Source organism: Mytilus galloprovincialis, chromosome 10, assembly GCF_965363235.1.
Source record: "Mytilus galloprovincialis chromosome 10, xbMytGall1.hap1.1, whole genome shotgun sequence".
Classification (NCBI taxonomy): domain Eukaryota; kingdom Metazoa; phylum Mollusca; class Bivalvia; order Mytilida; family Mytilidae; genus Mytilus; species Mytilus galloprovincialis.
Window position 1 is genome coordinate 38,906,953 of NC_134847.1, and position 24,258 is coordinate 38,931,210.

Here is a 24,258-nt window from a genome sequence, read left to right on the forward strand (position 1 = left end):
TTCAAACTGTATAAAAACATTTTTATAGATGTTTAGCATTGAAATAAAACCTTTCCCCATGATCAGTTGCTGTTTACCTGGCCATTTAAATTTTTGCAAATTAAACTGCCCAACTAAATTAATAAAATTGCCATTGTTCACTGTGAGTTTTAATTTTGGTACAACCAGAATAATCAATAATTCATTAACTGATTGTTTTTTCAAGGTGAAATCTAAAATTCCCAATAAAAAAACTGAAACAGATACTGAATTCGGCTTTTCAGAATCTAAAGGACTATGAGTCATCTCATTATTCGTACACCAAAATGAAAATAACATTATAAAAAAGAAGATGTGGTATGATTGCCAATGAGACAACTATCCACAAAAGACCAAAATGACACAGACATTAACAACTATAGGTCATCGTACGGCCTTCAACAATGAGCAAAGCCCATTAGGTCATTGAATGGATTTCCATTGTTTAGAACGTTTTAACCCAATCACATCGTTTTAATGTATGCTTTTGAAAATATTACATAGAATGCATTAGATTCTGAAATAGTGAATTATATCTCTTTAGTCCTAATTATTCCAGCTTGTTAATATACCTACATCATAGTAGTATTGGAATGCTTGTGACTTGTCTCCTTCATTGTCATATATCTCCCCTGTCCTAGCCAGTACTGATGTATCTGTTGGTGCAACACCTATCAACTGCATAAACCTGACAAAGAAAATCAAACATTTTATTATCTGTCTTAACTTTTATAAATGCCATTTTATGCGTATCTTCAAAATGTAGTTTTTAGAATATTTTTTCTATGGTATATTTAAAGTTCTTGATAAACTAAAGTTGTCATTTGTTGATGTGGTTCATAAGTGCTTCTCGTTTCTCACTTTTTTATATAGATTAAACTGTTGGTTTACCTGTTTGAATGGTTTTACGCTAGTCATTTTTGGGGCCCTTTATAGCTTGCTGTTCAGTGTGAGCCAAGGCTCCTGGTCAAAGACTGTACTTTGACCTATGATAGTTTACTTTTACAATTGTAATTTGGATGGAGAGTTGTCTCATTGGCACTCATACTACATATTTTAATATCTATATAAAGACACCAAAAAACATTATAGTGGCAGCCTTAAGAAAATTGAGATTTTGTTGCAGGAGGAAAACTTACAACACACCATATTTTGTTCATTGTCGAAGGCTTCTACCTCATTTGATCTCATTGGCAATCATACCTCACCTTCTTATCTTTATATTGAGATATAGTATGGTACTGATAGCTCTTATAAATCATCCCTACATAACTATAATATACATACCACTCTGTTGCTTGTGCTGTGTCTTCTAATTGATCATGTCTTTAACTCAGTTAAGGAAAAATTATTTCAACCATCAAAGTAAAAATCTTTAATATTTTTATGATAGACATAAGCACCTTTGGTGCCTGAAGTATCAAACAACTCTTTTTGATGTTTTAGTTTCCCCAACATGTGAAAAAGTCTACAGGTTTAGAAACACTGGTAAAAAAAATAGTACTGACTCTTTAAATTGCAAAGCAACATGTTTCAGCCAAATACCAATAAACTATAATTTTAAAAACAAAAAGATACATATCAGCGATCTGGTACATAACTTGTGGACTGTTTCTCAGTATAGCGTGAAGCTTGTAGAAACAGTCTAAGGCATCCTCTAAACGTTTCAGGTTCTTATTGGTCAGTCCTGAAACATAGATATCAAAACATATAACACTGATCAAACATAATACTGTAAACAGGCATGTATAATCTGCTGTCCTTTACCTCAACTTCAAAATTGTCAGGAAGGGGTTCTGAGTAATGAGTACTAAAATCAAAAAGAATGAGAGCAACTTAATTTGGCAGTTTTTCTTTTGAAAACATTCCACTATGTTTGATCTTTACTTTTTAGAGAGTGCTATATTTATTTTCAAATACTCCAATAATTTACCTAATCCATATCAATATTCATTTTTTTTTTATGTCAAAGTCTTTTATTTACTGATAAATATTAAAATACAATGCTTCATTACAAAATTTTCTTTTCTTATTAAACAACTGCATACCATAAAACATTATTAGTGCATGTAGTTGTTTGTTCAGTTTTGGTGTTCCCGACTTATGAAGGTGTTTCATTTGAAATTTTCAACCAGAGACAAAAAGTCTTTTTTCCTGTGGCGTTAGAAGATGTGCACTTTATATTGCGACATAATAAGTTTTGTTTCTTTAGTTTTATAGAGTTTTGATATTCTGAGTCTCTTTATTTTTTCTTTTCTTTTGTCCATGATAATTTTTTTGATTTATGGTTATTCATTGTTCCCTTTGCAATCTTTTTTTCCTTTTTTATATTTCAAGCAGCTTCTTTTCGTTAATGTTTTTCAAAAGTAGTAAAGCAGAGCATACTGTGGATTCAAAATTATTTGTTTGATACTAATTTTCATGGGTTAAGGTGAACCACAAATTTAAATAATTTAATTTTGGATGTAACGCGTCTTCTGATTGGCTGACGTTATTTTGTTATGAGCCCATAGACATAATTTAGTCATGTGACCGTGACGTCATCAATGTTTTTTCATGGTTTTCTACGGTTTAAAATGGAATTTAGAATTAAATTATAAGAAATGACTGTAATATTTTTTCTGTCTATTCGAAATAACATAAAAAATGTGGTGTACACTGTTAAATAACCCGCTACGCGCGTTATTCAGTGTGCACCAATTTTTTTATGTTATTTCTTAATAGACAGAAAAAATATTACAGTCATTCCTTAAATGTTCAACAGTTTACACTTTTTCTATAGATCTAAAATTGGTATGCAGTGATTGGCAAAACCACGAAATCAAATATCTGTAAAAATGCAAGTATACCGCATTCCACGAAAAATGATAACCACAAATATAATTGAATCCACAGTATACATTCTTTATGCCACCTATTAATTATTTCTAGTTTGCTTAACACTACATCCTTTTTTTCACCTATGAACTTCTATCTTAATTTTAAAACTGGGTTACAATATTACCTAAATTATACTGAGCCTCCACACATGAAGAGTCATTCTGTAGAGCCTCCTTATAAAACTCTCTTGCCTTCTCAAAATCTCCTTTTGTATATAATACATTCCCTTTGTTTACAAGAGCTGAAAACACAATAGAATTTTCATTATAAATATGCATCATTTAAAATTGGTTTTTTAAACATGTAGTAATTTGTGTGCATGATAAACCAATTCTATATACGAGATTTAGTAAAAAAACTGTATTATAAATCTACCTAAATCAAACTTTGTTTACAAATAAAAAACAATGGAACCAATTTGTTCCCACTTACATGTTCAAGGTAAAATTTTTCCTTTGCACAACAAATAAATTTCAGCATTTATTCTTTTCGTGTAGCATGCCAAAGCTCATTCAAATTTAAAAAAAAAAAAATCTTGTCCAAACATTCAGAATCATTATGACAACTTTTCTGTTAAATATTAGTGACATAGCGTATAACTAGTACAATTTATGGTTGAATAATGTCATGGAATAGATAGGTTTCAATATGACATAATTTGAGTTTCCAATTTATTCCTTGGCCGCCAATTTAGTGGTAAATGAATGATTTTCCTTTGACAATTTTATTGTATCGTAGTGAGGAATCAAGAAAGCCAAATGAAAAAACTTATTTCTAAATTCTAGCAATCTTTGGCAGATTTATGAAAGAATTTTAGCATGTCAACATGGCAACTAAGGGGGAGTAACTCTTGTTCATATTGTGTCAATCAAATGAGCCTCTTTATCAGTATGTTATATACCTGAAGGATTATATCTGTCTGCCTGCATGGCAACCTCAGCATACTTGTCTGCCTGAGCCATGTCATTTTCCTTTAAAATAAATCACATTCATTTAGGCATGAATTTCATTAAAATATCTAATAAATCACAAGAGGAACAACAATTAGGTTGTATTGGTGTTTTTGTGACATGGGATAGAAAGATTGCTCAAATTTAACAGAGAAACTTTTGCACATTGTATTCCTGTACACTGGATATTGCAGTTGGGTTTGCCCATAAGAAATTGAATTTTTAAAACATAAATTTTTTTTAAGCATACATTGAGAAACAAAAGTCTTGCAACACGGCAAAAATTGAAAGATCCCATTAAATTTACCCCCCCCTACCTTTCCACCTTTTCTTTGGTAATTGTTAATTTTTCTGTTTGCAATAAATTTGTATATTAGAATGCTCTAGGAATTTTATGTGTCAATTTGATTTTTTGTAGTGTGAAAAGAACCAGTTACCTTTGTAGGGATGGTATATGAAAGATACCACCGATAGTTGAGAAAAATTTTCAGAGCTAAATCAATTAGATAGGAAGGGGAAGGAAATCACCCTAGAAAAAGTTGATCAATGTATAAATTGTGAAGAATATTGACATGCATATTTATAACGTGTCAGATGAGAAAAGGTGTGAAAACATGCCAAGAAATATGAAAATAGTAATATTGGTGCCAGAAGTATGCAGGCGTTTTGCATTGTACACACACTTGAATATTCTTGTCTGATAAACAAATTGTGGTATCTTACATAGATATTTACTTTATGTGTGATATTTTTAACACAAAAAAAATATTCCCCAAAATACAAAAACAAGTGGGAAAAAAACAAACAAAAAATTTAATTAACAAGAAAACATAAACAAAAACAAAAAATCACAAATACTTTAGTTTATATTTTATTCTACAATGTTTTATAACATTTATCATGAGCGAATTTTACTGAAATAAAAATCAGCTCAAGAAAAAATATTCTTTTTATCATTTTTCCTGCAGAAATGAAAGAGTGGGGAAAAGTAAAAAATAAAGTATTAATCCCTATATATTCATATTTTAATTAAGGATTCAAAAAGGAATTGAATTTATTCCAAGTTCTTAAAATGTCCATAAACAAGAATTGTTTATTTCAATAACATCCTAAGGTGACTGAAAATGCTCTACATATATACATAAACACCGAACTTATTAAAAAGTGAAAGCTATCTAACAACGTCAAAATCATTAAAAAAAACACTAGCTAACACAAAAACAAGATTTCAGGGAAAATGCTGGTCTTTTCCAGGAACTAGTATATAAAAAGGAATAATGGGAGAGAGTCAGAAAAATAAAACTGATGGTAAAAATCACAAAACAAAATTGAAATGTACTGGTAATATCCAACTAGACAGCCCAAACTTAAAAAAGCCTTTACTGTTAATGACCATAATACTACTTAACCAAACATATAAAAGTTGCCTGAAATTTGGAGGCAATCAACCTTTCACAGGGTAAACAAATTTAGTTACTTTTTTATTTTCAAATTTGTAAAATTTACCAATTAGAATTAAAGATTGCCTCTGAAGGTCATACTTATAATTAATCAAAACAAAACCAGGGTTTTTTAATAAGGGCTTTCCGCCATACTTAAAGGTTTCACTGTCACCATTCTGTTAAGTTTTAATGGTCTAGTCTTGTGTTTTCATGTACGTAAGGACTACTGATGATAGGATAAATATCAGATCTTGTACTTCAAGAACTTGTGGAATTTTTATAATAACTAGAACACACCCGTGATATGGCGGGTCCGTGACTGATATATAACTATGCGTATGCCTTATTTTAGTATTGGTATTGTCATCTGATAAAGTCATGCCGATTATAACATGTATAAGGTGCACAGTTTTCTCTGCTTTCAAAATCTTTCTGTTTGAACCCGTCGACCTGGAACCTATCAATTATTGGTAATATTAATAATTTGGAAAACAAAAGGGCCTGGAAAGGAATATTTTTTACTCAACAGTATACAGCAAAATTCTATATACACTGTTTGGTGGTGCGCCTGTCTGATGCGGAACGTACAGATAAGGTAATAGGTAACAGGTGAATATACTATTGGTATCGGTGTCGGACTCGATCCGGAACTTCATAATTATTGGCAATATTAATTACGTGGAAAACAAATGGGCCTAGAGTGGTGTAATTTTTAATCAACACCATTGTACTATATTAGTTATATATAAAGTTGAATTCTTTGATTCATCGTTTTTACGTGATGACGGCTGACAAATTGGACCTCGTAATTTTAGTATTATAGATAACAATAATGAACATACTGGTTCAGTACTGCTGTGTTCAATCTATATCAGGCTTAAATTAAAATATTGTTTGTTTGCAGTTTACCGACCGACCCTTGAAAATCCTCCCGACTGTGAAAATTTTATTGCTTTAAATTTGAAGAAATTTTTTTTAATACTTCTATTGACGCGATCCGGAATTTTGGGTCCTTTCCGGAAATGATTTAAAGTCTGGGTCAATTACGCATTTCAAGTTCGGTTTTTCTTAGCTTCCCGTCAAGCGTTCATGTGACCATTTAAGGGCATACGATACAGTTTTGAACCTGTATTTACAAGTTGATGAAAATTTGCATATAGGCTATTTTTTACCTTATTAAATCAAATATGTAATAAAAAATATACCTTCATGTGCTACTTTTAGAGTCAAATGAGGTCGAAATTTTGTATATTTGCTCAAAATTCAGATTTGTGTCCGTATTTTCTTTTTCGAAAGAAAGACATAACTTTTTTGTTTTAAAAGATAAGCACAAATTGTTTTTTGTTAAATAATCGGTAATTTCTGTATTTTGTAAGTATCATTAAAAATTATGCAATTTTTATTCCGAAATAACTCTATATTTATCAAATGTTCATGAATAGAGGAAAAAACGTCATTTTTTGCTGCATGTTTATCAAAATTAAAAAAATTGCGCTATTTACAGTTTTATAAAATTTGGGTCACATAATCTCCTTGCAAAATGAAACAAATTGCTGTTTTAAAAAATAGGGGTCCATGCACTCGTTTTCAAATTAAATCAGTTTGAATGATAAAAATCAGTCGAAAAATGCATCTTTTCCCGATATGTCATAGTTTGACGTCGCGAAAATAACATTTTACGTTAGCAACGTCATTACCTTTCCTGTAACTGTATCGTATGCCCTTAATGATAAAGCACATGGAAATTGTTTACAGGTATCCATGAAGTCACGGAGGAGTACTTTACGCTGTCGTCTCGTGTCAATTTTAAGACAAATAACAAACAAAAAAGTTTATTAGTAAACTGTTTATACAGATTCAGGCACATGTAATGATGTGTGATGATATCATTGACGATGATGCAGCGGATATTCATAACTGACACGATAACCATTATGTCTCAAACAAATCGGGTACAGAATCTGTGGAGCCTGACTTTATGGAACCAATTTCAGTGGTTAAGTAATTCGACCGCAGCTTGAAGTATGGCATATTTTCTACAAATCGTTGTGAAGACGACAAAGATGAAACCACTCCTCCGTGACTTAAATCTTCATGGATATCTGTAAACACGCCTGTACAGAGGAAGGGCTCATTTGAAATGTTAATGGATATAGATCATGCCAAATCAATAAGAAGCAACCCTAACTACACAAAGATGTAGAGAAAATGAATGGTTAGCTTGAAAAATAAATATACTCTCTCTATATTAAATCTATCTTCGATTGCAATGAGTATGCTCCTTTAGGATAAGGGGGGCTGCCCCACTCATTGCAATTATTCTCTTTCTTACAATATTAAATATACCCAAACTGTGTGGCCTGTGTGAATTCAATTAAAACATGACCTGAGGAGCTATTCTGCCAATTTTTTTTATGCATTAAAAACATTTCAGTACAGACCATTTACTTTTAATGGGGTGCTATGAATTTCACCCCAAACTTTAAATTTCTTTGGTTTTCATTAAAGCCTGACAAAAATATAACCTTATCACATATATAATTAAATATTGTTAGAAATATGAAAACAGTCGAATGTCTTAATACTTCCTTTTTTTCAATTGAGGAAGATTCAATGGTTATTTTTTTTTTTATTAAAAATACTCTTTAATACATTGTCTTATAAATCTTTAATATCTACATTTTTCTGATGAAAATACTCTACTCATGAAAACATTCTAGTCAAGAAGCATACATGTCTGAATATATTTCTTTAAAACAGTTCTAGTCATAATGACAATGACGTTCCAGTATTTAATAATTATACCATATTTTATGTCATAAATTGGATAATGACACTATGTTAAAGTTTCAGTTTTGGTTAAACAGTTTTTTATCTGAAAATGCCTGTTCATTTGATGTTGGTTTTCAGCATGTCCAGTCTTTGTTGTTTTAAAATGTTTTTTTTTCTTCACAAGAAACTTGGTTTAGTGTAACTGCTTGTTTAAACTGTATTTTGGCTGATAAAATAAAATATTTTTCCTACCTACCGACCCTTCAGTCTGAAGGTACAGTCGGAAAACTGCAAACAAACATATTTTTAAGGTTGGCCTCACACTGAAACTTTAAATGGAATGTTTAAGGTGGTACCTAACACTATAGGGAGATAACTCTGTAAAATCAGCTAAACGTTTTAATTACGTTGTGTTGTAAAGGGAATATTAAGCTTCTCAATGATCAAAATTGGTGTTTTTCAGACTGCTATATAACCAGTGTAATTTTTCTGATAAAATAGTTGGTTCAAAATTTTTGAAATGTTTATATTTTTGTCAAAGGGCCAAAGTAAATACTTTGTCAAAATTTTAAGAAAATTAAATTAGCCAAATTAATTTTAGTTAAAGAATTAGGTACCACCTTAAAGGAATATTTAAATAACACTCTTTTAGAATGTAGGTATTGTTTTCAATGATATATTATCATATACAACTACATGCATATCTATTGTGATTCTTATGCACAAAAAAAACGGGCTATAAGTCAGGATGTAATTCAAAAATTCCTTTTAGTGATTTTCAATTCCCCCTTACTCAAATGTTTTGTCTAAGACCCCGTTCACACTAGGACATTTTTATCGATTTAAACTAGACCGGTTCACTTTAGATCTGTTTAAGGGCTAATGTGAACGCATTGAATCGATCTTCAATCGGTCCAAACTAAAACACCAAAAGAGGTAGTTTAGTTTGAATCGCTCTAAAGTAAACCGATCTTACTTTAGATGTGAACGCAGAGATCGGTTTAAACTAGTACGATTGAATCGAAAATAACGTATGCGCATGTATAGCGACAAAACTATCTCAGAGGTTCGTTGTTTAACCCATATTTCTCTGTTAAAAGACCTTTAAAACAAACTGTAAACATGTTGTCTTCGCCATAGCATAGATTTGCGAAATCTGTGTCTTCTTTTCTTATGTTGATTTTTTTTCTTTGCAGGAACCGCAGTATTTCCGGCGTCGTATTGTAACTTCGTTGCTACAGTTATTTTTTTCAAAATTAAAGAAAACTGCAATAACACCAGTATCAAAATTTTAAATTGTGATTCAAGAGAAACAATAACTTTATCCAATTTTTTTTCCCAAGTGTGTGTATCAGTGTAACAGCACATGAATTTGATAAATCAGTTCTATTTATACACAGTGTTCAAAGTTTTACGGGCAAAAAGGTTAGATCGATTGCGTTTTTAATTGTAGTGTGAACGCAGTGGTTCATATTAGACCGATAGAGATCGATATGATTAAAGATAATGTGAACGCTAACTGGTTTTATTTAGATCCATTCAAATTAGATCGATAAAAAAAAATGCTAGTGTGAACAGGGTCTAAGTTATCAAATGACATGTGATTCCTAAAGAAGTAAAATCCATGATGGGTGTAATTTTATGTTCATACTTCAAATTAAATATTTCTTATTGACTTCTGGATAATTTGTGAGAAAAATATCTTAACATCTTGAAAAAAAAAATGAAATTGTAAAACTTAATCAGTTAATTTATACGTGTAAAAAAAAAAGGATATATCTATTCATCTATTTACGATGTCAAAAAATAAAAACATTCCCAAAACTTTTAATATGCACAGATAATGCAGACATGCGCCCAATTCATTTTAACTTAAGCAAACTATGGCTGAATAAAAGAGTCAAATAAAATGTAACCATCCATAATATTGTATGGGAAGACTCAAGCAAGATATGTATAGCATTTTCAGACCGCTAAAGGAATAAACAGAACATGTATAGATATACAACAAAACTAATGTGTACAATACCTCTCCTCGCTGTATAAAACACAATTATCATGTAAGTCACACAACATAAAAAAATTAACCACTCTCGTCGTGTAAAATAATACGAATTTATTTTTTTCACTGTCAGGGTTATTGTCATGTAAGTGAGACAACATAAAAAAACATCTCTAATTGTGTTAAATAATATAAATATTTATCACTATTTTACGAAGTTTTCCTTTGATCTTACCGACTGATATCATTCTCTCTCAGCATAGTAGAGAGATGAAAAAATTTATCACAAGATACTAAGGGCACATTTATGTCATTGTTTATGTAAACATCAATGTCAAAATAGTGATACTGTAAACCTACTTGTTTTCACGGATACTTTATTTCACGTTTAGCCCTTTCTGGTTCATTTTGCTACTCTCAAATTTATTGATGTATTTAAGTAAGAAATAATGTATTTAAGTAAGAAATAATCAAAGTTTTACATATTCCTGACGATTTATATTCATGATTTTTTCTACTCACGAAAAAGTCGCAAAATAAATCACTTGCGAAAATAAGTTGGTTTACAGTAAAAAGATTATATCATTGATCATCTCAACTCAAATGCCTTTCTCACTTTCGCCATACCAGCTGAAGTGAGGAAATCATTCTCATTAAAATGACCAATGATTATCTATAAATAATCAGTGGCGGATCGGGACTATATTGTATAGACTTTTTTAATTGTAAATCAAGTGCTGTGGACTCATTATTATTCCTTGTATACTAATTTTTCCTGGGTTTCATGGATACAGGTCAACCACAAATTTAAATGATCGATGAATTACAAATGTTCTATTGGCTTAGTATGCCGAGATTTGCAAAACAACGAAATCAATTATCCACGAACATGCAAGTTTTCCTCAATCCACTAAAATTGATACCCACGAAAATAAATGAAATCAAAGTATATTTGAAAAAGAAGCTTTATTTTCATGAATTCATTCTCACTTCGTTTTGTAGAAATTTCTTGACAACAAGTATGATACCAGATAAATGAAAATACAGAATTTATTTTCTAAGTGGAATATCTACTTTTTTTAAAACAGTGTTCATTCCATTGAGTGTTAAGTCATTTGCAAGTTCAACTGAAAGAAACATGCTTGAATTTATCATGCTGTTGAAAAATAATTACGGATAGTCAAAACACTTTTCATTAAATCAGTCAAAAGATTTCATTATTAAAGTCTACATGCAAATTTTAATCATACTACATTTTACAGTACAAAAGATGAATAAAAAATAGAAACTTGACGGAGAGGTCACAAAAGCATATGATAGACCAAAATGACCTATTTTGCTAGATGCTGATTAATAAACCAAATTTTTGACATATTTATTACATGGATACAACAATCACACAATCGTGCACAAACATCTCTTATGGTGCCTCATATATGAATGCAAAATCCCATGGTATCAAAACTAGTTAACTCAAACTTTATTAATAAATATTGTTTGGGATAGTGAAACACCATCCTTTTACCCCCCAAAACATTTTAAAAGTCTTATAAAGTGAAGAGCCAGAGATATGATTGCCAATAAGACAACTATCCACTAATTTAATATATAAGAATTTATAGGCAATCATACATCATTCATGCTTTTATGCTTTTTGTAAAGCATAATTCTATTGATGATTTTGCTTTGCTCCACGTGGTACTGATGCTCACTTTCTTTCAGATTCTTGTATTACTCATTGCATCAAAAATGTAGTGTATTAGGTGACTTCATGCATACATTACATTGCACACAGTAAAATATCAAAACAAATGGAATATCAACTTAACAATAATAAGCAAGAGATCCAACTCCTAAATACTTACCAAAAAGTAGAGGAATGATAAATTAGTTGCGGCTGTACTTGCCACCTTGGAATCTTTCTTCTCAAATGACTTCAGAGTCTCTATAGCCTGTCAAATTTAAACATAAACAGTTATCACATAGATATGTCTCGTCTTTTAATAATATTTAATAATTTTGATTATGCAAATGTTGAAATGAAATTGAAATAGAAATAATAATTTGATAAATACATCAATATGAACAGCTGTGGTACTTTCAGATTTATATCACACAATAAAAAGAGATGTATGTATTACCTGATTAAAGTCTTTTTGTTTAAGATACATGATGGCCTTGTCAATTTCAAGGTCATGTGCTAAATCAAGGTACTGTGAGTTCTTCACCTGGTCAACACACCTGAAAAAAATAAAAAAAATGAAAAAAAAACAAATATCAAAAGCAGGTATATTTGTATCATTCTGAAGGGCCTGTATCCCTACACAGGTGTATAGGCCATACAATTAATGTATCCTGTAGGCAGCATATACAATTCATTCCCTCCGCCCAAAGAAAACTGTGATTATATTAAACCAGGTGCTCCGCAGGGCGCAGCTTTATACGACCGCATAGGTCGAACCCTGAACAGTTGGGGCAAGTATGGACAAAACATTCAAGCGTGATACAGCTCTGAATTTGGATTGTGATCAAATTTTTGACAATACATGGTTTTTTTTTACACAAAACAAATGTCAAGATTTTACAAATCAATTAAAGATTTCTTCTTCAAACTTTTTAAATCTAAAATTAAATAGTTGACACAGCATAGGTTTCTGACACAGAATGAATGTGGTCTAATGAACTTAAAAGGTTTTTTTTTGCCTTTGAGCAATTCACTATGCTGTTGAATATTAATCCTCTCAAAAAAATGTTTGAAGAAATTTTCTTTTTATTTATGAAATCTGAAATGAGAAAAATTTAAACCCACCCCCCTTTTTTTCACATCCCCGTTTCCCTTTTTCCAAAAGGCAAATTTCCAATGAAGTTATTTACATAAAGTTATTGGCAAATAAAAATAGAAAATGACATCATAGTCATGTCTGGCAAATGTCCAACATACACTATCTAAAAACATTTTAGATATAAGATAAGGAAAAAAAGCTTCATCAGCAACATTTTATATTGGCAAATTTCCAATGAAGTTATTTACATAAAGTTATTGGCAAATAAAAATAGAAAATGACATCATAGTCATGTCTGGCAAATTTCCAACATATATTATCAACTACTATTCTATACAAAGAAAGAAAACTCCAATTGAAAATTAATTGCTATTGCACAATATTGTGCAATTAGATATTTCTTGCTATTGTGCAATACTGTGCAATTGAAAATTTCTTGCTATTGCACAATACTTGATATGGAATCCTGATTTGGACCAACTTGAAGACTGGGCCCATAATCAAAAATCAAAGTACATATTTAGATAAAGCATATCAAATAAGCCCAAGAATTTAATTTTTGTTGAAATCAAACTTAGTTTAATTTTGGACCCTTTGGACCTTAATGTAGACCAATTTGAAAACTGGACCAAAAATTAAGAATCTACATATATAGTTAGAATCGGCATATCAAAGAACCCATTTATTCAATTTTTGATGAAATCAAACAAAGTTTAATTTTGGACCCCCATTTGGACCAACTTGAAAACTAGGCCAATAATTAAAAATCTAAGTACATTTTTAAATTCAGCATATCAAAGAACCCCAAGGATTCAAATTTTGTTAAAATCAAACTAAGTTTAATTTTGGACCCTTTGGACCTTAATGTAGACCAATTTGAAAACAGGACCAAAAATTAAGAATCTACATATAAAGTTAGATGAAATCACACAAAATTCAATTTTGGACCCTTTGGGCCCCTTATTCCTAAACTGTTAGGACCAAAACTCCCAAAATCAAACCCAACCTTCCTTTTATGGTCATAAACCTTGTGTTTAAATTTCATAGATTTCTATTTACTTATACTAAAGTTATGGTGCGTAAACCAAGAATAATGCTTATTTGGGCCCCTTTTTGGCCCCTAATTCATAAACTGTTGTGACCTCAACTCCAAAAATCAATCCCAACCTTCCTTTTGTAGTCATAAACCTTGTTTTAAAATTTCATTGATTTCTATTTACTTATACTAAAGTTATTGTGCGAAAACCAAGAATAATGCTTATTTGGGCCCTTTTTTGGCCCTTAATTCCTATACTGTTGGAACCAAAACTCCCAAAATCAATCCCAACCTTCCTTTTGTGGTCATAAACCTTGTGTCAAAATTTCATAGATTTCTATTCACTTAAACTAAAGTTATAGTGCGAAAACCAAGAAAATGCTTATTTGGGCCCTTTTTGGCCCCTAATTCCTAAAATGTTGGGACCAAAACTCCCAAAATCAATACCAACCTTCCTTTTGTGGTCATAAACCTTGTGTTAAAATTTCATAGATTTCCATTCACTTTTACTAAAGTTAGAGTGCGAAAACTAAAAGTATTCGGACGACGACGACGACAACGTGATAGCAATATACGACGAAAAATTTTTCAAATTTTGCGGTCGTATAAAAATTCAAGAAAAGTTCATATTTACAGCGCCTTTTTTATTTAAGTTAAGAAAAATTAACTCAATTCTAAAAGCACTATAGATCAGGAGAGCTAATTGTGATAGGTTTGAGTACTAGCAAACTAGATTGACCATTTTTATGTTAAGGAGGCTGTTTTCAGTAAGAAACTATTTTAACTCTGAGAATAATGAATGTTTCTTGGGACATGCTGCTTTTAGGTCGATAAAACATTTCATTACCAGTCATATCCAGATGCAAATGTTGGTTCTATGGCAGGAGAGATAATCTTAGCTGCAGTTTTTATACAATTCTCAGCTTCATATTTCCTACAATATGTAAATATAAATCAGTTATTCAATATTTTTTTACAACTGTTCATTTCTTTGAACAATTTCCCGTTTTAGAATATTTTTTTTTATAGTGCTATTCAATTTCTTGAAAATCTATTAAAATCCTATATAAAACATATACACATATATCTTCCAATAAATAGAGACGACATAGTAATATCTGACAATCAATGTTTCAAAAGAAACACTGATATATATTTTTAAAATAGCTTTTTATAGAAAAAGTAAATAATGACAAGGCAAGGAACTATTATCTGCAGAAAACAAAAGACAACTTGTTTTCTTGTTCAAGGTCATTTTTTTTTGTGTTTGTGTGTGCATCATGTTCCAATTTTTGTGTGTGTGTGCATCATGTACCAATTTTTTTTAATTTGTTTTGTGTATCATGTACCTATTTGTTTTTTGTTTTTTTCAGTCATGTATCAATTTTTTTTTATTTTATTTGTGTGTATCATGTACCAATTTTTGTTTTTTGTTTTGTGTCACATACCAATTCATGTAAAATTATCTTTTTGCCTTGTGGTATGTACTAACTTACTTTTTTTGTTTTGTATCATGTTCTAATTTGTATATTATTACCTTGCTCTTTCATTTTGTCTCAAAGAATCATTCTTTATTACTTCTACAACCAAGTTGTATTGTTTATCATCCTGAAAATAAAATCAATTAGAATGAGAAATAAATTTAAAACAGGTTAATTGAAAATGCTACGACATCTTCTTAGATCATCTTAAAGAAAACTAAAACAAGATGTGGGGGAAATCAGAATATTTTACTCTCCTACCTACATGACTTAGGTGCTTAATTCTGTATACAGAAGAAGGAGAACATAAATACTACAGCAATTCAATGACACTAAAATCTTTAAAGCATTTGAGATTTATTTTGGAAGAGAACTTGAAAGTATAAATAACCTTTTAAATGTACACACAAATTATTCTTTTCCTGTAGATTTAATTCTTGAAAGATGTTTGTGAAATTTAAAATGGCAAATTGTACTCTTTTTTTATATTAAATTTGCTGTCATATGACAAGCAAATATCAACTATCAAAATTAACATAAAAAAAGAAACCCTCTCACAATAATAGAACAATCAAATAGAATTAGTGAAAATGTAAAAAATAATAATACTGTGGATTCATTAATTTGAAGATGAAATTCATTTCTTTTTATATTGTAATAGAAACCATAATAATAGAAAAGTTTATTTTGATTTTTTGATAAATGAGAATATCCACTTTATAAATTTAAATGACATAGATAAAATAACATATACATGTATACCCAACCCAATTTCACACATTCAGGTAAATAAGCTAGGATCCTTTTTTTTCTCTATTGAACTGAGGACAGGGGACTCTTCAAATATTTACCTTTTTTGTGTATATTAATGATCTTGTTGTTATTTTTTATTTTCATTTGTTATGTTGTGTCACAACTATAAATATGTAGTTTTATGACAATAAAGATTTGATTTGATTTGATTTGATTAATATTATTTGGATACCAATTTTTGTGGATTTCGTGGCTATAGTTGTACCACAAATTTAAATGTTCAAAGAATTGCAAATTTTCTATAGGTTTGTATGCAGACTTTGGTGGCAATACAGGCATTCCTCAATCCACAAAAAATTGGTATCCACAAAAATAAATGAATCCACAGTTATATTGTAATAGGAAGATCTCATTGGGGGGTTCTGGTCCTGAATCCCGCTTACTGTTTTGTCAGATTCCTGTATCCCGCTTACACTATGTACGTAGGCAATTCTCATTTTTTTTGTAATTTCCTGTATCCGCTAGACTTCATTTCCCGTTTTCACGGCACAATAAATCAATTTTCACGTGTCACGCTTACAAAAAATCAGCAATCCTGCGTCACGCTAAGACCCAATGAGACCCACTAATAGATGTTAAAACGAGATCTTACACTATGTGCCAGGTATTTGTCTTCATCATCAACCTTTAAATCTACTGTCAACAATTTCTGGAATGCTCTTTTCATTTTCTCACGATCACCAAGAGCAAAGTAACAAAGAATTAAGTTAAAACCAGTCTTAAAACTTGGTGCTTCTGACATGATATGTTCAAAGGATGTAATAGCATCATTATACTGGCCCATCTTAGTAAACACTATTCCTATGTTTTGCATTATCTTTGTTCTGAAATACAAGTGATACAGGTATAAAAATCGTTCATTTAAGGAGGTAGACCTAGGTTAAGGGAAATAACTCTTAAAATCATCAGTACGTTTGTGTCAACGATTTTTTTAAATATATTCTAAGCTTCTAGGTTACATAGATTATTTTCAATCTGTTTCAGGTAAATGCTTAAAATACATTGATGAACTTGACTTTTACAAGCGTACTGATGATTTAAAGAGTTATCTCCCTGAACCAAGGTCTACCCCCTTAATGTAATGTTTTCAACTTCTAAAGCTCATACTTTGAAAATTTAAATTCTAATCTACTATTGAAAATCTCCCACAACAGAAGGAGAATCTATAAGAACATGTATGATATGCTTACTAGTATATTTGATGAAGAATTGCATATTCATGTAAGGGAAGATCAAAGTTGGAAATATTTGCACAATTCATATTCTAGTTATTTTTCTTCTAGTAAATGTCATGAAAATAAGTCAATGAAAAAAATGTGTAGATAGATGTCTTTTCCTTAAACTATGAATTTTAATCATAATTTACTATTTATCTTTCATTTATTTCAAATATGATTCCTTTCTTTCAGTTAGTTCTATCATTCACCGTCCAGTCAACAAAATGAAAAGTCTTATCAGATGAATATAAATACAAGACTTCAGGGTATATTTTTAACCTTTTTTGTCTCTACTTCAAATATATTTTATTGCACTACTAGTTGGGAACAATGTCCCATAGCCCTAAAATGATGTTATGGTTCCTACGTGTGTTTTTTTAAAATTGCTGATGAAACCAGGAGAATTCAACAAAATATATCATACATTTATATTCTGTGTTAGTTGCATTTTGAAAAGTAATTCTACAAGCACAAAAAACAAAGAGAAAAAAAAATGTGTCTGTCATTTGTTTTGATAATAAATTTGAGGTTATACCAAAAGTACAAAAGTAGAATTAATCGAATATTTTTTTTTACCTTTTTATCTTAAAGACACACATGTGTATACAAAACACATTTTTCAAAAATAAACCTTCTTACCTCATTTCTTTATGTGCATTAGGAACCTGATCCAAGGCCATTCTGTAAAACTTGATAGATTTAGGAAAGTTCCTCTGCTTAAAGTATATATTTCCCATGTTGACCTTGAGACGTCCTACAATGTAACAAAACAAATGAATATATACAAGTGTATAACTTAACAAATGAACACACTTTAATTCAAATCTTCTTTTTCTAAATAAAGTAAATATTTTGATAGCTATTATAATAAATCTGATCTCCTAAATTTAAAAACAAATCGTAAATTGTTATAATGTTATTAAACTTAAAACAAGTATGAACATACAAACTCAATTAAATGAGCCTTTTTGGTAAAAATCCACTGTATAAAAACAATTAAGATTGCTTCAGAATCTTAAGAAATTGATTCTTACAAAAGAAATCACTTCATGCCAATTTTCATATTTAATACTTGGGAAGAACAAAACAGTTGATTAGAAAATTCTATTAATCATATGTTTTTTTTATTTTAATTTGTATCCACTGACTTTTGAAGAAAACTTTGTATACTTTCTGCTAACTTACCTGCATTTGAAAACATTTTATTCTTCACTATAACATTGTAAGTATTCAGAGCTTCATTATACATTTCATTAGCTGCATACTGGTTGGCCAAGTTAAAAAGAACCTATAAAAGAAAGGAAAAATGTTTATAATTTCTAAAATAGTGTAATACCTTAATAAAAGGGATATAAAAGTGAGCAATCACATAATGAGAAAATACAACATTATCACTTGGTTCTTAGCTTCAACTAGTTGGTTTACTTAGAATTTTACTTATAAATGGACTTAGTTTTTTTACATTTAACATGACATTCAGCCTGCAGTCAAGGTTTTTAAAACATTTATTAGATTCTTAAACCATCCTGGATTTTTACCATACTTGGATAGAAAGTTCTTGCAATCAAAAGATAGTATCCAGAGGAAAGTTTTAGTAATTTTTTTCCAATTTTTGTTGAGCCTGCAACTAACAGCAAAAGTAGCCGATACTCTGGGTTCAGCAGGACCCTTATGACTTTTTTTTATTACATAGCTAACACTTCCAATTAATTTTGATCTTGCTCCAACTTGGCAGTCTAAATGATTGAATATTCCTTCAATCTTTTTAATAACTTAACAAAATACTAACCGAATAAGTAAGATCCAGATTAATCGAGTCTCCCATGGACTGTTGCTCTCTCTGTCTCACCAATACTCTCTCTTTCCTACCAGCTTCTTTAGCTTTCTCCAATGCCTAAAAAGTAAACAGTATCATTAAAACATGATCCAGATTATATCCATTGACCTGACTAATATAATTGTTTTCACTGTTAAATTTTTGTTGAGAATAAAACATGCAACTATTTAATTTTTAAAGGCTATTTTACCCTTGGGCATGCAATTTTAAATATTTGTCTTTGGGTGAAATATGAAAAGAAATCTTCAACATGTTCAAGATATCAATAAATATACTTATTCTACCATTAAATCTGTGCTTGAGTAGTAAGTTTTTATCTTATTGTAACAAATGATTACTATCACAACACACATATATATAATTGTCTAGAAATCCATTGTTTTAGAAAGTGATATATATATAAATTGCCTTTTTTATTCAGTATTTTTTTATGGTTAGCTGTTTCATATTTATAACAGACACAAACAAAATCTATAACAAATAATTCCAAATATATAAATTACCAGACTAAGATCACCAGTACTGTTTGCAAAGCAGCTTTCTTCTATTAGCTCATTTACTTTCTTCTCAAGTTGTTTTATTTTCTCTTCTGGCCTATTAAAACAAATCATAAATAGATAAAAACATAATAATATACTTCTGAATAAGTAGTGATTTACAATTTCAGATTCTGGTTGGTTGACAATAATTTTCAAAATCATGCACTAATTTGTGTTTGGTTGACAATGTTCTAAACAATGATTATCCAACCAATGGTGTAACATGTTTTTTTCATAATGGTATAGGAAAAATGACTTGACCCACAATCATATAGATTCTGACAGGGTGAAATTTCTCTTCATTAAATGACATCATCTAAAGCAATGAAAAAAAACCCAAAAAATTCAGATCAAGAAAACAAAATAACAGGTGGACAATGGCATTATACTGAGAAAGTTTGATTCAATTCTAATAATATGGGAAGCAATTACAAATGTATACTATAGTGTGCAGATATTACTGTAATTATATGCTCTTGAAACCTAAACAGAATTTTGTGAATCTTTGTAAAATTTCATTTATGTGATGTACTTTTGCACCTCCTATTTCATTACCATACAGTACAAATTAGTGTTACACAATGTAAAATATTTAAGAAACTTCTACTAAGAAAACCTACGTATCCTCTGGCTTTGGTTCAAGTGGTGGAGCTGGTCCAGACTGATTTAAAGGATCAAAACCTGCACCTAGAAAATAACAAAAAATGTACATAAACACAACACAATCACAACATTAAAATTTTCAGTTAAAAAAGAAAATGAAACTGCATTCGTGTAATTCTTTAACCTTAAAGTGTTTTGTGTCCTCACAAATACACTTTGTGTGCTGATGGTTCCTGTTTAAATGTAATATAACTCCTGGTTCAAACAGTTTGTCAAAGAAGAATCCTGACACGTATTTTCAAAGACTGCATAATCAATGTTTGTAAAATGTTCTCACTTTTATAACCTTGATGAGTTTACCAAATATAACTACAAGCTCTTATTCTAAAATAGTGGTTTTTCTTATGTAACCTTATCATCAGACAAAAAAATTGCAGTCTTGTTCCAAGTCTTCATAGTGCATGGTACCAAACACCTTGACTAAAATAAATTTTGCTCGTTTAATTTTCATAAACATGATAAAATATGGACAAAATATTTCATTTGACCCTTTGATAAAAATATGGACAAAATATTTCATTTGACCCTTTGATAAAAATATGGACAAAATATTTCATTTGACCCTTTGATAAAAATTTGGACAAAATATTTCATTTGACCCTTTGATAAAAATATAAAAATTTCCCAAAACTTAAACACACTTTTTGGAAAATTATCATTAGATATATAGCAGTTTAAAAACACAATTTTTGATCATTGAGAAGCTTAATATTTCCTAACAATAGATTGGGATGTAAACACACAGCTAATTTTTACAGAGTTATCTCCCTGAAGTGTTATGTACCACCTTAAATTACACATACCTCTGTTTCCAAAAGAGGTATAACCTGCAGCTCTTACAGCTGTCATTGGTCTAGCCATTTCACCTCCAGCTTGGCCAGTGGTCAAGCGTCCCATTGAAGATGGCATGGCTCCTCGCCCCTTGGCAGCTGTTCCAGGAATCTTTCCAGTCTAAAATGGAAAGTACAATCTATATATATATTTAATTCGTCTGAACATTAGCCCAACAATGTTAGATCTGTAAATTTTTGGCTGCACATTTATTGTTCTTCCCTGGCCGGGATTGAAACTCATGCTACTGAGATACATGTATCGTGGCACCAAATTGCTTTGCACTGTGCCTGACACACTAGACCACTCGACCACCTAGGCTATATTACAAACTTGTATTCATGTTTAAGTTAAATTTAAAAGGACTTCCATTCACGTTGTAAGATACAGATTTGCTCATTTTACTGGTCAACTAATATGAATAACTCTGTATAACACAAAAAAATAATTAAAAACAATGCAGATATATAATACCAAAAATCCTTTATATTTGAAATAGAATCTCTGGTATAGACTGGGGTATTTTTTACATTATGTTTTTTTTCCAAGTTCACAAGAAATAAACAGTGCAACACAAATTATATGTGTAAATTATCATCAAAAAGCTTATATGACTATTTATGACTGCAGAGATATTGCAGGAATTATATACAATGTTCAGTGAGATGACAAAAATAATCTGACAAGTTTTTCATGTTTTTACAGGTGGTACAATGCAAAAGAACTGACAATACATGAGTTGTCTCATTGGCAATTACATATACTACATCTTCTTGTTTTAAATGTATCAGAAAAAATATACATGGTTCTGTACTTACTGGAGGTGGTCTTCTACCATGACTTGTTCTCATTACAGCTTTCTGAAAACTCTCATCATGCTGTAGATCCTGTTTAATAACAGAAAAAAATCATATGTAAAAGAGTGCACATGCATTATCACAATACATGTAATTACTGTATGTTACAATTTCATTTTAAAAAAAGAATTACATTGTATAAGGACATAGAACTTCTTTTCCTAAACATGCTAAAATACATTTCTAAAAAGTAGTTTCATAAAAATGTAGAAATGACATCATATTTTATACCAACATAGTACTAGGATAGAAAAAAATTCAGATTGCTCTCATGTGTGATCTCAGTATTCTTGTCAAGTTGTGTATGTTTTTTAATTTTAGTTCATTTGTATTTTTGGAGTTTGGTATGACATCAATTTTTTACGGAACTAGCATGCATTTTTGTTAAGGAGCAACCTGAAGTTTGCTTCTCCATGCAGGATTTTCTTGCTGTGTTGAAGACCCATTGGTGGCCTTCAGCTGTTTTTAACTCCCTTATTTGGTCTTGTTGTTGTCTCTTAGAAACATTTCCCATTTTCATTCCAAATTTAATATAAGCTTCTTCCTGTAGATCATATGCATATTGTGAACTGCTATCCAATATAAAGTTACTTACATCTGTATCTAAAGTGGCATTATAATCATTGAATCCTGAATACATCTCATCCTCATCTTCTCCCGCTAAATTAGTTTGCTCCATCATACTCATTCGGTTCATCTATACTGATAAATAAAAAAAATATGAGAAGTCTTCTAATTGTAATGACGTTCATTACCAACATTGTACATCCACACACTATTTATACTATAATACTTTTGTTTTCACATAATAATAATTTAAATAATGCATTCTAACTTTCAATTCTAAATTTATAAATTCATATACATATTCTATTTGTTATAATATCATGACGAATATATGCAACTTGGTAAAATTTGACAGACCCAATTTCCTGGATATAATAATGTTAATCAATCGTCCAGGGAAATTCAAATTTTACCGATTGACCGGAAGTGATGTTTCATGGAAAATCTGGGATATCATTTTGAAAACAATAAATATTTGCCCGCCTCAAACATGTCAAATGGAATCAGATGTTTTTTTATCATTTGACATTTTTTTTGCATATATTTCTGGAAATATTTTGCATATATATTTAAATACATGAAATAAGCACAAAAAAGGTATGACTTTGTATAAATGTAAAATTTATTAGCCGCAAATGAAGATTAAATGTCTTACATGCCAAAATATATATGGGTCTTAAAGTTCCCCCAAAAATTCGCTCTTAGACGAGACGTAAAAAAATGGCTTCAGTGTTGTGACGTTCAGAGGAAGGCATCCCAGTAAAAAAAAAAAAAAGCCTTGAAAGACATCATAATTATTTGGACTATATTTTTTTTCTTAAAGATGATCCTGGAATATATATATATAAAGTATAAGAATAAGATATAACATCAGTAAAGATAATTTCCAGCTAAGCCCATGTGTAATAGGAGAGGATGTTTGCTTTCTTCTTCTTTATAATTCAGCACTCCATCAACATACTGATGATAACGTGCCGGGCACTGATTTTACTATGCCGCGCGTGCGTGGGATATACATTTTATTTACCATGTTTACAGTGAAAAATACAAAAATAAAAATAAAAATTTCAACATTTATAACTTTTTCTTCTGTTTTTGTACTATACATTTTGGTTAAAACTATATACATTGTGGAATTTATTTAAATGTTAAGATGTTTATTGAGAACAGATATTGGAATCTGTTCTCGGAAGCTTTCAAGAGTAGTACATTGAACTGCAGCTACTGGGAGAAGGTTCCATTGCAAGATGGTTCTAGGGTAGAATGAATACTTGTATGAGTCTTTAGTGGTTTGTATGGGTCTGAAAGAGTAAATATGTGAATGTTGTCGTGTTCTTGTATCAGATTGTGTAAGTAGGTCTGTCGGATATATGGCAACAAGATGATGTATAATTTTGTAGAGGAAAATGATGCGGGTTCTAATTCGCCTTTTCTCAAGTGTTGCCCAATTTAGAGTTTGTAGCATTTCAGTGACTGAGCTGGTGTTATGGTATCTGTTGCAGGTGTACCTTGCTGCTCTGCGCTGGACCATCTCAAGTTGGTGTGTTTGAGATTTGGTGTGCGGGTCCCA

General features: G+C 30.4%; 1 protein-coding gene across 1 annotated transcript in view; it reads right to left on the reverse strand.

Annotated features, from left to right (window-relative positions):
- LOC143047534 (intraflagellar transport protein 88 homolog) overlaps positions 1 to 24,258 on the reverse strand; it is a 38,123-nt gene that overhangs the window by 9,527 nt on the left and 4,338 nt on the right. Inside the window, exons 2-19 of the mRNA XM_076220591.1 lie at positions 22,717 to 22,823; positions 22,083 to 22,151; positions 21,237 to 21,384; positions 20,391 to 20,457; positions 19,735 to 19,825; positions 19,184 to 19,288; positions 18,580 to 18,682; positions 18,034 to 18,148; positions 16,770 to 17,001; positions 15,421 to 15,491; positions 14,731 to 14,817; positions 12,206 to 12,305; positions 11,930 to 12,016; positions 3,800 to 3,869; positions 3,023 to 3,139; positions 1,597 to 1,705; positions 1,306 to 1,344; positions 595 to 706 (exon numbers count right to left, since the gene is read on the reverse strand). Coding sequence (XP_076076706.1) covers positions 595 to 706; positions 1,306 to 1,344; positions 1,597 to 1,705; positions 3,023 to 3,139; positions 3,800 to 3,869; positions 11,930 to 12,016; positions 12,206 to 12,305; positions 14,731 to 14,817; positions 15,421 to 15,491; positions 16,770 to 17,001; positions 18,034 to 18,148; positions 18,580 to 18,682; positions 19,184 to 19,288; positions 19,735 to 19,825; positions 20,391 to 20,457; positions 21,237 to 21,384; positions 22,083 to 22,151; positions 22,717 to 22,818 — 1,824 coding nt within the window. The 5' untranslated portion in view covers positions 22,819 to 22,823. The remainder of the gene's footprint in view (positions 1 to 594; positions 707 to 1,305; positions 1,345 to 1,596; positions 1,706 to 3,022; positions 3,140 to 3,799; positions 3,870 to 11,929; positions 12,017 to 12,205; positions 12,306 to 14,730; positions 14,818 to 15,420; positions 15,492 to 16,769; positions 17,002 to 18,033; positions 18,149 to 18,579; positions 18,683 to 19,183; positions 19,289 to 19,734; positions 19,826 to 20,390; positions 20,458 to 21,236; positions 21,385 to 22,082; positions 22,152 to 22,716; positions 22,824 to 24,258) is intronic.